Source organism: Apium graveolens, chromosome 1, assembly GCF_009905375.1.
Source record: "Apium graveolens cultivar Ventura chromosome 1, ASM990537v1, whole genome shotgun sequence".
NCBI lineage: Eukaryota > Viridiplantae > Streptophyta > Magnoliopsida > Apiales > Apiaceae > Apium > Apium graveolens.
In genome coordinates, this window is record NC_133647.1 from 128857932 (window position 1) to 128869134 (window position 11203).

Genomic DNA, 11203 nt, shown 5'->3' on the forward strand with positions numbered 1-11203 from the left:
TATCTTATGCTCGATTTTTATAACAAGACATACCATAGCTTAAGGAGAAGGCGTAAGAAGGCCGTAGAGCATAATTCAACCAAGGCGAAGAAGATCTAGTTTATACTTGTGATTCTTTGTTTTAAGTTGTAACTTTGGATGCTAGTTTTCTTGCGTGTGAACCTATACTCTTGTTTCATACTTGGTTTATTATTAATTCAGTATAAAGACTATGTTTATTATACCATGCTTTCATCGGAACCCACATTGATGATGAGTCCGATTATGGGCTAATTGTTATCATAAGGTTCTAACGGATTTATATATAGATTTCTTTAGTTAATTTATTTTAATACCTTAGTGTGTGGTGATTGTATGATAACCTAATATTGATTGTGCTTATTCGTCTTATGAGCATCACGAATTTATAAGGTTGCGTGTTAATCTTTAATGAAGCGAAAGTGAATTTAAGGGTTTAGAACTTGCCATGCTAGCATAGGTTCATATGTTTGATATGCATGACTTGTAGGTAATTTTAACCATCTTACTTGCCCTATGTAATCATGATAGATAACTTGTTCGTTAAACCGTTATGTTGTCAAATTATATAGACATATAGGGTCTAAATATAATTGGTGTATATTCAGCTTCTATCTCTTTTGTGGATGTCTGGTAGTATGGTAATCGTACAATGAAAGTTGGCTTTTATCAGTTTCATGTTATCTGATTAGTGTCATCACCATTACATGCTAAGATTAAGAATGAAAAGGCTATTGAATGAAGTATTTAATCAAGTTAGAATCCCATGTTTGTGTCATATAGTATTCAACTCTCATTATTCTCGTAGTTAATATTCTTTAGTATAATCTCTTAATTAATTGTAGTTATAATCAACCTCAATTTGTTATTCGTCTTAGCATTGGATAATAACCATACCATTGTTGCATAGATACATAGATTGAAATTAACCTAAACCAATCCATGTGGGAACGAACTAGAATTTATTCTATATTACTTGCGATCGCATATACTTGCATGAATTTTAGCACGTGTTTCAACTCTAACAAGTTTTTGGCGCCGCTGCCGGGGAGTCAATGTTAATTTTTAGTTTATGTGTTTATCATCATTGGTTGATAAAGTTCAGTGACTCGGACATTATTACTTACTTAATTCCTTGTTGTGTTTCAAGTACTCTAGCGAGCGTGTATGCATACGCGTTCTCGGTCTCATAAGAGAATACTGGATAAAGGTGAGGAAGAAGTTGTAGTAGAGGAGAAAGTTGAAAAAGAGATCTTAGTTGAGAAAGAAGAAGAAGTTCTTATTGAAATGGGAGAACCTGAAGCAAATCCAAAGGCTTTGATGGACTACTCTCAACTGAAGATAAATGATATTCAGTCTAGCATTGTTCGACCAGCCATCTCGGCTAATACCTTTGAGGTCAAGTCGAGCACGATTCAGATGATACCGAACTCAGTTCAGTTTGGGGGTTCTCCGGCAGAAGACCCCAACATGCACATCAGAGATTTCATCGAGATCTGCGACACTTTCAAGTTCAATAGAGTTTCTGAAGATGCTATTAAGTTAAGGCTTTTCCCATTCTCTCTGCGGGATAAAGCAAAGTGCTGGCTATATTGTAGACCTGGCAATTCGTTCGTGTCGTATACTTTCATGTATTTTCGTGTTTCGTGTACTTGAATGCCAAACACAAAACTGACATGTTTAGGGTTCGTGTATATTCATGTTCGTGTACTTCCGTTTCATGTCGTGTATGTCGTGTTAATTGAATATTAATATATTTTAAAATGTAATATTAATATAAATTAGAATATAAAATTTTTAGGTAGACAAATTATAAAATATATGAAAAATATATATTTAGATCTCAATTCTATACAATATAATGAAATCAAATAATATTTTAAAAATAAATATGCATACATTTATTATAATTCGACATATATTTATAAAAATTATTAAAATTTAATTATAAAATTTATTTATGTCATATACTTCGTGTCATGTCGTGTACTTGAAGGTTAAATACAAAACCGACACTAAATCTCGACCGTGTACTTTCGTGTTCGTGTACTTTCGTGTCGTGTCGTTTCGTGTAAGTCGTGTCGTGTCCAAAATTGTCGGGTCTACCACCAGGGTCTATCACCAAATGGGAGGATCTTACTAAAAATTTCTTAACTAAGTTCTTTCCTATGGCGAAGACTGCTGCGATCAGAAATGCACTTACTCAATTTGCTCAGGAATCTGGAGAATCTTTATGTGAGGCTTGGGATCGTTAAAAGGAGATTCTTAGGAAGTGTCCTCATCATGGAATGCCTGACTGGATGATCATTAACTGCTTCTATAATGGATTGGGTGCTACTTCTAGACCCATATTTGATGCAGCATCAGAGGAGCCTTGTGGGCTAAAAGCTATGATGAAGATTACGAATTGATTGAACTGATAACTGCTAATGAATACCAGAATCTTACTCAGAGACTATCTCAGGGCAAGGTAGTAGGAATTCTGGAGTTAGATGCAACTACTGCTATAGCTACTCAGCTTAAGGCTTTAACGATGAAGATGGATTCTTTGGCTAATTATGAAGTTAATCAGATCATTATTGTCTGTGAGCTTTGTGCCGGTGCCCATGAGACGGAGCAGTATGCTATTTCTAGTGAATCAGTTCAGTTCGTGAGCAACTTTCAGAGGTCGCAGCAACCTGTGCTAGCATGGCAAGTTCTAAACCTCTATATTCAATGTCGCTTCAATAGAGATTAACACGCTATCTTATAAGTTCCCGACGCTCATAAGATGAATAAGCACAACCAATGCTAGGATATCATACAATCAACACATAATTAGGTATCGAAACAATTAACTATAGAAATTTATAATTAAATCTGTTAGAACCCCACGGTAACGATTAGTTCATAACCGAACTCATCATCACCGTGGGTTTCGATGAAAGCATGGTAATTAAACTAAGTCTTTATCAACTGAATAAATAATCAAAGTACGTTAACAAGAGTATTAGGTTCAAACAACAAAGGAAACAAGCATCAAAGATTACAATTTAAGCAAAGAATCACAAGTAAAAACTAGTTCTTCTTCTCCTTCGTTGAAATTGTGCTATTAGGACTTCTTCATGTTATCTCCTTGCTTTCTCTTATGAAAAACGTCTTCAAAAAGTCACTAAATAGCAACCCGATTCGACCAGAAGTCTAGCAGACCAGTACTCTATTAAAAATAGGATTCTGGCAAAACAACATGGCGCGACTGCCCTGGGATCCCGCGCGGCCGCTCTGAGTATGGCACGGTCGCTCCCAAGTGTAGCGCGGCTGCGCTGAGCTTCTGGAAAAACTTCATTTTTCTTCTTTAATGGCTTCACTTGCTGGTTTCTTAGTGCACTCAACCAAGGCTTCATCCTAACACTCTTCCAAGCATCAATCATGCAATTTATAGTCCTTGTTCTGATTATGCCCTGAAATGCAAAACACTACAAAAACACATCAAATACACAAACAACTTGAGTACAAAACACCAATTCGAGCCTTTATGAAGCGTTCTAAGTGGACATAAATGCCACTAAACAAACACTGCCTTGACGTCAAGTCCCTCAAGTATTTCTACCTGAGCTTCCTCTGATTCAACTATCAGTGCTCTTACATTTTGTCCTGAGGTTCCAATTTTAATGCATGTAACTGAGATATTTGTATGTCCCCACTATTCTCTCTGACCTCCATAATTCTTTCCTTTTTTATCTCTGTAAATCCTGGATATAAGTAGCATTGGTACAAACCACTGTGTGACTGTATAATTTGGAATCATAGAGTTGTCTTAAAATCTTCGATAAACATTGTACCCATAAAAATTTCATTCCTTTCCTGCATCTGAAAATTCAGTGATAGCCTATGGCGTAAGCCTTTGAGGAAATTCCATAATATTCTTATGTAGGTCTTGAAATCGGTTTCATTAGAATAAGAAAACCATTATCTTCAGAATCCGTGTTCGGGAATTTTCCGTCTGAATAACACATGGTCTTTGTTTTCTTCGAAAGATTAAAATCAACTTTAAAAACCTAGAGGAAATTCGAGTCAACCAATACTTTCAGTACCCTAAATTTAATATTTAAGAGAAATTTAAATTTTTAAAAATTTTAATTTTCTTAGAAAATAAATTAATCAAAAATAAATATTTACATAAATCTAATTTTCAAAAATTTTAAATTTTCTTAAAAATTAAATAAAACGTAAATTATTATTTAAGAAAAATTTAAATTTAAGAATTTTAAATTTTATGAAAAAATAAATAAATCAAGAAATAAAAAAATTGGTGCAACAGAAATTATACAAGGACTAACGGGCGACCATGAATTGTTTTTTTTTGATGAAGTGGCAAGCTGCGACTACGGGTGAAATGAATTATTTTACAAAAAAAATATGAGCTGCAACGCGACCTCGGTGGTTGCCTTCCAACCTGCGACTAAAACACTTGCAATTCGTGGGTCCCGCGACAACCATGAAAACAAATGAATCTGCCAAATTCCGATTTGCTGCCAATTACTACTTATTTCCTACGCGTGGTTGTCCTACTGGTGGCGAGTGGCGACACAGGTTGTACGAAAGGAAAATGAGCACCTGCCATTCTAGTATTTGTTTTATACAACTGAAGCTGCCAATTGTTTAACAAATGTACAAAGCAAGTTTCTAATTAAGTACAAGAAATGGCAACAAAAAAAGAACTATAAAACTAACAGCGAGAAATCGGATAGAAAAATAGATTAAATTAAAAAAAATTATTTACTAAAATTTAAGTAGTAAATTAATTTAGTTAAATTTATAACATAAATTTATTTAAATTAAGTTGATAAAATAAACTTATCTCAATTAAATTTATAAAATAAATTTGCTAAATCAAATTTATAAAATAAATTTATATAAATGAAAAATTAATAAAATCAATAAATTTTAAGGATCCTGATTTGTGTATCAATCAGTCAGCTCTGATACCAGTTTTTAGGTCCCGAAGTATCGTAGAAGTGGGGGTTGAATATGATACTCACTAAATTTAAAAATCATTTTGAATCTTTTGCGGATATAAAATTTAGTGCTCGGTTAGTGGTTTCGTGTTCTTCAGATGAATAGTATTTGAGAATATAAAATGAGGAACACAAGATATTCGGGGAAATATATATTCATTATAAATCCGCAAGGGGTGTTGCTACACTCTAGTAAATAAATTAACCGACTACAATCTAAGAACAACAAAGTTCCTAGCTTCTACAAAGATCAACAAATTAATTCCTATAAAATGATCTAGCTTTTATTTGTCTAAGAATTTAATTACCGGGTAACGTTCATAATGCCCCTAACAATATACAAGAGTTAAATCGGGCATTATAATGTTACACTGGTGAGAAGAATAACGGATATGGATTTGTGTTTATATCTCCTATGTATCTCTTTGCTGCAATTCTTCAGTACTTTGGGAGAGAAGATGAACAGAACAATACAACTAAATTGCTGAATACTTCTGCTGCTTTGTGTAGACTTTATATTCAATTGAAAATGTGTGGCTGAAATTGAACCACACAAACTAATTGATTGTATCAATAAAGATGTGGCTGAGGAGTAAGCTACGACCGAGTATATTCTTTTGTAAACTGCGACCAAGGATTTTAACCTGCGACCTTGAATCTACAATACCAACTGGCGACCAAAAGGGTTTGGTTTCTTTATTTATTTCTAACCTGCGACCAAGACAAGTCTTGTACTTAAACTTAAACAAAAATAACCTCCTGGTTTCCTTTACTTGGTTAACCTGCGAAGCGACCATTGGTTGCTTGGTTTCTTTTTTTGTTTATTTGATTTCTTTTTCCTTTTTCTTCTTTTTCCTTTTTTCTTTTGTTTTCTTTTTCTATTTTCTTTTCCTTTTCGTTTTCTTTTCTTTTCTTTTTGTTCTTTTATTTAATTTTAAATTATAACTTAATTAATTTATAAAATAAATTTAAATATAACTTATGTAAATAAACTAATTTAGATTTATAAAATAAACTTATTTAAAGTTTATAAAATAAATCATTTTAAGTTTATTAACTAAATTATATTAAAGTCCATTAAATAAATTTATTTAATTAAACAATTAAACTTTGAACTTGGCCAATCTCGCAAGTAGTTTAGCTGTATACCCCGCGCACCTTTTCTCGTACTTTAATGGATAAACGTTCAATCCAAGTACGTTCCTCAACTTAACAATTCTTCTATAAATAATACCCAGATTCCTTTCACGAGCTGTTGACGCCTAGTGCAACTGGTTTGGTTCACAGACGACTAAGCTTGATTCGGGTTTTCGTATTATAGCCTTGATTACATTGTTAAGCTTGCAACAACTTTATCGCTTCAAACACTGACTGTCAAGAAACAACTGTACTTTCACTGGAATTCTTTCTAGTACTTTAGACAACGTCCTCATTTCTACTACAAACTTGAATACTTCAATCACTGTTCTTCACTGATGTTTGAACATATAAATGAACTCCTGTCAGTGAGTATAACTTCAAGATTGTAGCTGTCTTCTTTAACCTCTGTCTATACCCTATCTTCAATTCTTCAGATTCCAGTACTTCATACACTGTCTATCTTCAATCAATGTTAATACACTTAAATCTTCTAGTAGCACTTATACATTGAATCTTCATCATTTCTGAAACCCTGAAATTCTTTAACCTTTATTCTTCACTGAGGCATGAACATATAAATGAGCTTCTTTCAGTGACCAGTAAACAGATTTCAAGCCTTCTTCTAATCTCCTGATTTTTTGTATTTGCTTTATCTTCATTTCTTCTGATTTCTTGTGTAGACGTAATATTATTAACCTGTCATGATCTAGTGTTGTTCTCGTGTTGAGTTATCACGTAACTGTTCATACAGCTACGCAGTCTCACCAACAAGAATCAACATGAAAATCTAAGTTTGAAAAAAATAAAATAGAAGTTGCATAACAGATTGTAGAGGTTGTAAATCGTATTTTTAAAAATTAAACTTAAAATCCAGTATTTTTGAAAAAAACATAAAAATAACAATATTTTCAAAATATTTTATAGAATAAGGTTGTACATTTTAAAAAAACCAAATATTTTATACATGTGTGTTTTTTATTTCCCTTTTATAAGACCCTTATTTAGCTCCGGTCCTTCAGATAGTTGAGAAGGGCCTTAGATATTTTATTATGAGTAATGTTAAATAACTTAAAATTTGTATCGAAAAGGTTACAAAATGGTATGTCATGACACAGGTCGCAATTAATTGGTGCACGCATATGAATGCAAGTGGGATTTCATATTATTTTTACAAAAATTAGTCGATTAAATGCTAAATTTGGTTGATTTGGCTACTTGAGTAATTAGGACTAAACTAAGAACAATTTAAATAGAAATGACCCAAGAAATTGTTGACGTGGAAAACTCGTATATGGGAAAAACCATGGGTGGGATTGGTTACCCAACCTAAATGTGTTTCACTAACGATTCGAGGACGATTACAAAGTGTTTCTCATGATACATCGTATTGATCTAAATGCTATTACGATGGTTGTAGGCTTCGTTCTTGGATGGTGTCTTTCTGTATAATGCAAGTTGTGCTCCCTGATGTAGAAGACCAGCTCGAGTTGTGTGTTTTTGTTCTGTGTTTATCCCTCCATGCTTTATCCCCTTGTTAGCTCCTCTTTTTTCTCCAACTCCCCACCTTTTTCTCTATCTTTAAATTATGGAAGTAGATAATGTTGAGGAGCTTAACTGATACTCCTACAAATCCTGCATCATATAGACCAAGTCCTTCTTCTGTTTGCTCTTCTTTATGTTTGATATTATCCAGGACGCCTGCTCATCCCTCCCATCTCGGACCGTCACTTGCACTTCTTCTCGTCTATGCCTTAAACATATCATGTCATGTCTAAAAATCTGGGATAACAATATCCCCAGATTTTAATAATTAAACAATTTAATTAATAAAATCTTCTTATACGTTATTAATTGATCGCATGGATATATTATTATAGCGTGTATAAATTGATTATTCAACTTTTCTTAATAGATGTGTGAACAACTTTATGATATACATGCATAGGCTATTCACTTATCAAGAAACCCTTCCCAAGACATATCAAAAACCTCTCTAGTTCCTTATATACACTCCTTCAATCTAGCCTTTTGCATACTAATTTGCTCTAAATTATCTCCTTAGCCATTTCTGCAAATCTTCCTCTTGAAACCCTCCAATGGAAAAGAAAAATGTCAAAAGTTCTAATTCTCGTAGTTCTGCCCCCACTGATACTCAGACTGAAAATACCGATTGGATTGCCACTGGTCTTCTTGACTCCAAAGATAGCCTCCAAAGCTTCATGAAACCCAAAAAGTTCGAAGAGGCAATGATTTATTCCATTCTAACATTGTTGTCGTGGTTCCTGACTCCTCTGTTCGTGCTGATTTCTAGGATGGGTATGTTTTTATTATTATCCCTTTGACGTTGGTCTCATCTTCCCCTTTTCTAAATTCGTGTCTGAGGTCTTGAAAGCCCTCAATATTTCACCTGGTGAATTGATGCCTTTTCCATGGGGAACCCTAGCCTGTCTGGATGCTATTGAAGCAAACCATCAATTAGAATCGATGTTGAGGTCATAAAACACTACTATTATTTGAAAAACTTTAGCAGTTGTAGAATTGGGTTTAGCAATAGGAACGCATACGATCCATTAATCTTGAACAATGACATTATCAACGATCGCAATTGGAAAAAAGACTACTTCTTTGTTAAGAAGAAATCCCTTGGTGATGATGTCGGTTATCTTTTGGATCATTGGAAAAACCCAGATTTTTTGCTTATTCTTTTGCTTCATAATCAATTCCTTTTTCTATTTATCATTGAATGTCAATTATATATCCATAGATTCAACTTAGTAATCAATCGACCCTTTTGATGAATACTCCTTATGTCTTTGCGTCAATGTTCTTTATAATAGTATCATTTTTAATTGTTGCCCTACTTTTTAGATCTTTGAATGTCTGCTTGTATTCGGTCGTGTATGTTGTAATTGTGCTCTATTTTGTGATTTGTTTAGACCTCGACTTTGAACCCGACCAGAGCATTGCTTCGACCAAAGTTATTGTAGAGAAGATTCAAGCCCTTGCATCAAGTGAAAGAATTTGGACTAACTGCCTTGGTAGGCCCATTCGTAATGTTGGGACCATTAATGTAGAGGACTTTGTCCTTAAGATGAAAAAGACCTTCTCCAGGCGTGATGTAGGTACTTCTAGAAAAGGTGTAATCAAGACTGATGCAAGCCGTACAAGAAGCAAACATGTCACCATGCTTGTTGGAAAATCATCTCAATTTGTCCAAAGCCTATCATCAGAATTAGGAGATAGTCCTAGGAGCATCAAAAGGATCGAAATGAGTACTGGTCGCCTCTATGCAGAAGGTATACATCAATCTCTCTCATTATTGGTGTACTTCTTCCTTGCATTTTGTTTGTCAAGTTTTATTTTGACTTGGATTGAACCCTTCTTCGTTATTGTAGAGCTTAAGCCCCTATTATTAAGCCCCTGTTTGTTTTAAGTCGTGATTTATTTAAGAGGGCTCGTGATGAGAAATTAACTGAAATTGATTCTTCAAAAGCCCCTTTGCCTTTAGCCCTGTTAGCACCCCTGCTACGATGAAAGTGTGAGTTAACCCATCAGCCACCAACCCTGAATTGTTCACCCCCTTGGACATTCAGAACTATGATGTTAAAGCCGACCCTTCAACATTCGCTGATATGCTAGGTGATATGGTACTCCCCCAGTCTGTGGGGGGTCTCTCTGCAAAGTCTGTTGATTCTATCATGAGCGAGGCTGCTGGTTACTCGTTCCATATAAGTGTTTGTCATAAAATTTTCATGTGTAGTTTTTCCAGTTTTTCTCCCACTTACTATATATATTTCTCTATTTTCCAGACTCTTCAAAGAATCATGGTCGCTTGTGAGGTGTACAATCATGATATGAAGAAGCTCAAGGAGTTAGAAGATGAGCATACAAAATGTGCCTCTAAGATCCAAGCTACCGAGGAGTTGGCTTTTAATAACCTCAAAGCAATGAAGGATGTCCATAACGAGTTGGAAGAGTTCGCTTCTAAAGTCCAGTCCCTAGAGAAGGACATGCATGGTGAAGCAGAAAAGGTTCTTAATCAGCAGATCATAAGGAACAAAATTGGCACCATGTTAGAATATCACAGAGGAAAGTGGAAAACTTGGGATGAGCTGGAAACCATGAAGATCTACAACAAAGAGTTTTCTGATGATGCTTTCCCTCTTGATGAGTTCAACCCTCAACAGATGATGTAGAGAGAAAATTAGCCAAGGACGATAATCCTGATGAAGAGTAGTCTTACGTTTGTTTTGCTTTTGTCGTGAACTTGTTTTTTATCCTGTAATTCGCCTTTGGTTAGCTATGTTAAACCCCTGTTTCGCTTTAAGAGGGAGGTTATGATTTATTTATGACACTTTTCTATGTGGACATTTGATGCGATGTTAAGTTTTCTGCTTTTTAATCATATTTTCGTTATTATTGTATTTCATATTTCTACTTGTGTTCTTGAATGTATTCCACCACATTGAATGTAGTCGTCGTGGCCGTAAGATGTCACATTCTTTGTTAGTACTATGTAGAAATTCGTTATATATGTCAATTGCTATGTTATTATCCACTCTATGAGGTAGAATTATTTTAGACAACTTTTAGGAAACCAATGCATCCAGACGAGTTTTGTTTTTTCCTCTTTCATTTTCATGTATTTTTGCAAGTCAATATTCGTTCTTAATGTCATAGTAATTGTGAATATATTTTGTTTAATTCATTGTTAATATATTTTGTTTGATTCGTCAACATACGTTGGTGCATAGACTCGTAAAGTGGTTAAGAGGCCTTATTCCCTCTTGAAACTCACCAAGTTTGTTTTTATATTAATTTGTAGGGTAACGTGGATGTGTATAAATGTTATTTGTTGTAATGAACGTGACAATACTTTCATGTCGATTACGTTCATTTTTGAAGCAACAAGTGTAGTCGGGTGATCAGCTCTTACGTTTGTAATTCGCATATTTGTTCAACATATGTTAGCATATAATATTATTACTGAGATGATTTTAACGAAATGGACTTGCATAAATAAGCTTAGTAAACAAGCATAATCGGTA

General features: G+C 34.2%; 1 protein-coding gene and 1 non-coding gene across 2 annotated transcripts; one reads left to right on the forward strand and one right to left on the reverse strand.

The window, feature by feature from the left end:
- Nucleotides 1-2201: 2201 nt before the first annotated feature.
- Nucleotides 2202-2308, reverse strand: LOC141680902 (small nucleolar RNA R71). Its single transcript, XR_012558444.1, has one exon. It is a non-coding gene; the product is annotated as a small nucleolar RNA R71 (small nucleolar RNA).
- Nucleotides 2309-7562: 5254 nt separating this feature from the next.
- On the forward strand, nucleotides 7563-10560 carry LOC141720745 (uncharacterized). The gene is made up of 3 exons (XM_074523351.1): nucleotides 7563-8471; nucleotides 9092-9451; nucleotides 9965-10560. Exons 1-3 carry the CDS (start codon nucleotides 8252-8254, stop codon nucleotides 9991-9993), a joined length of 609 nt encoding a protein of 202 aa, XP_074379452.1. The 5' UTR covers nucleotides 7563-8251; the 3' UTR covers nucleotides 9994-10560.
- The last annotated feature ends 643 nt before the right edge of the window (nucleotides 10561-11203 follow it).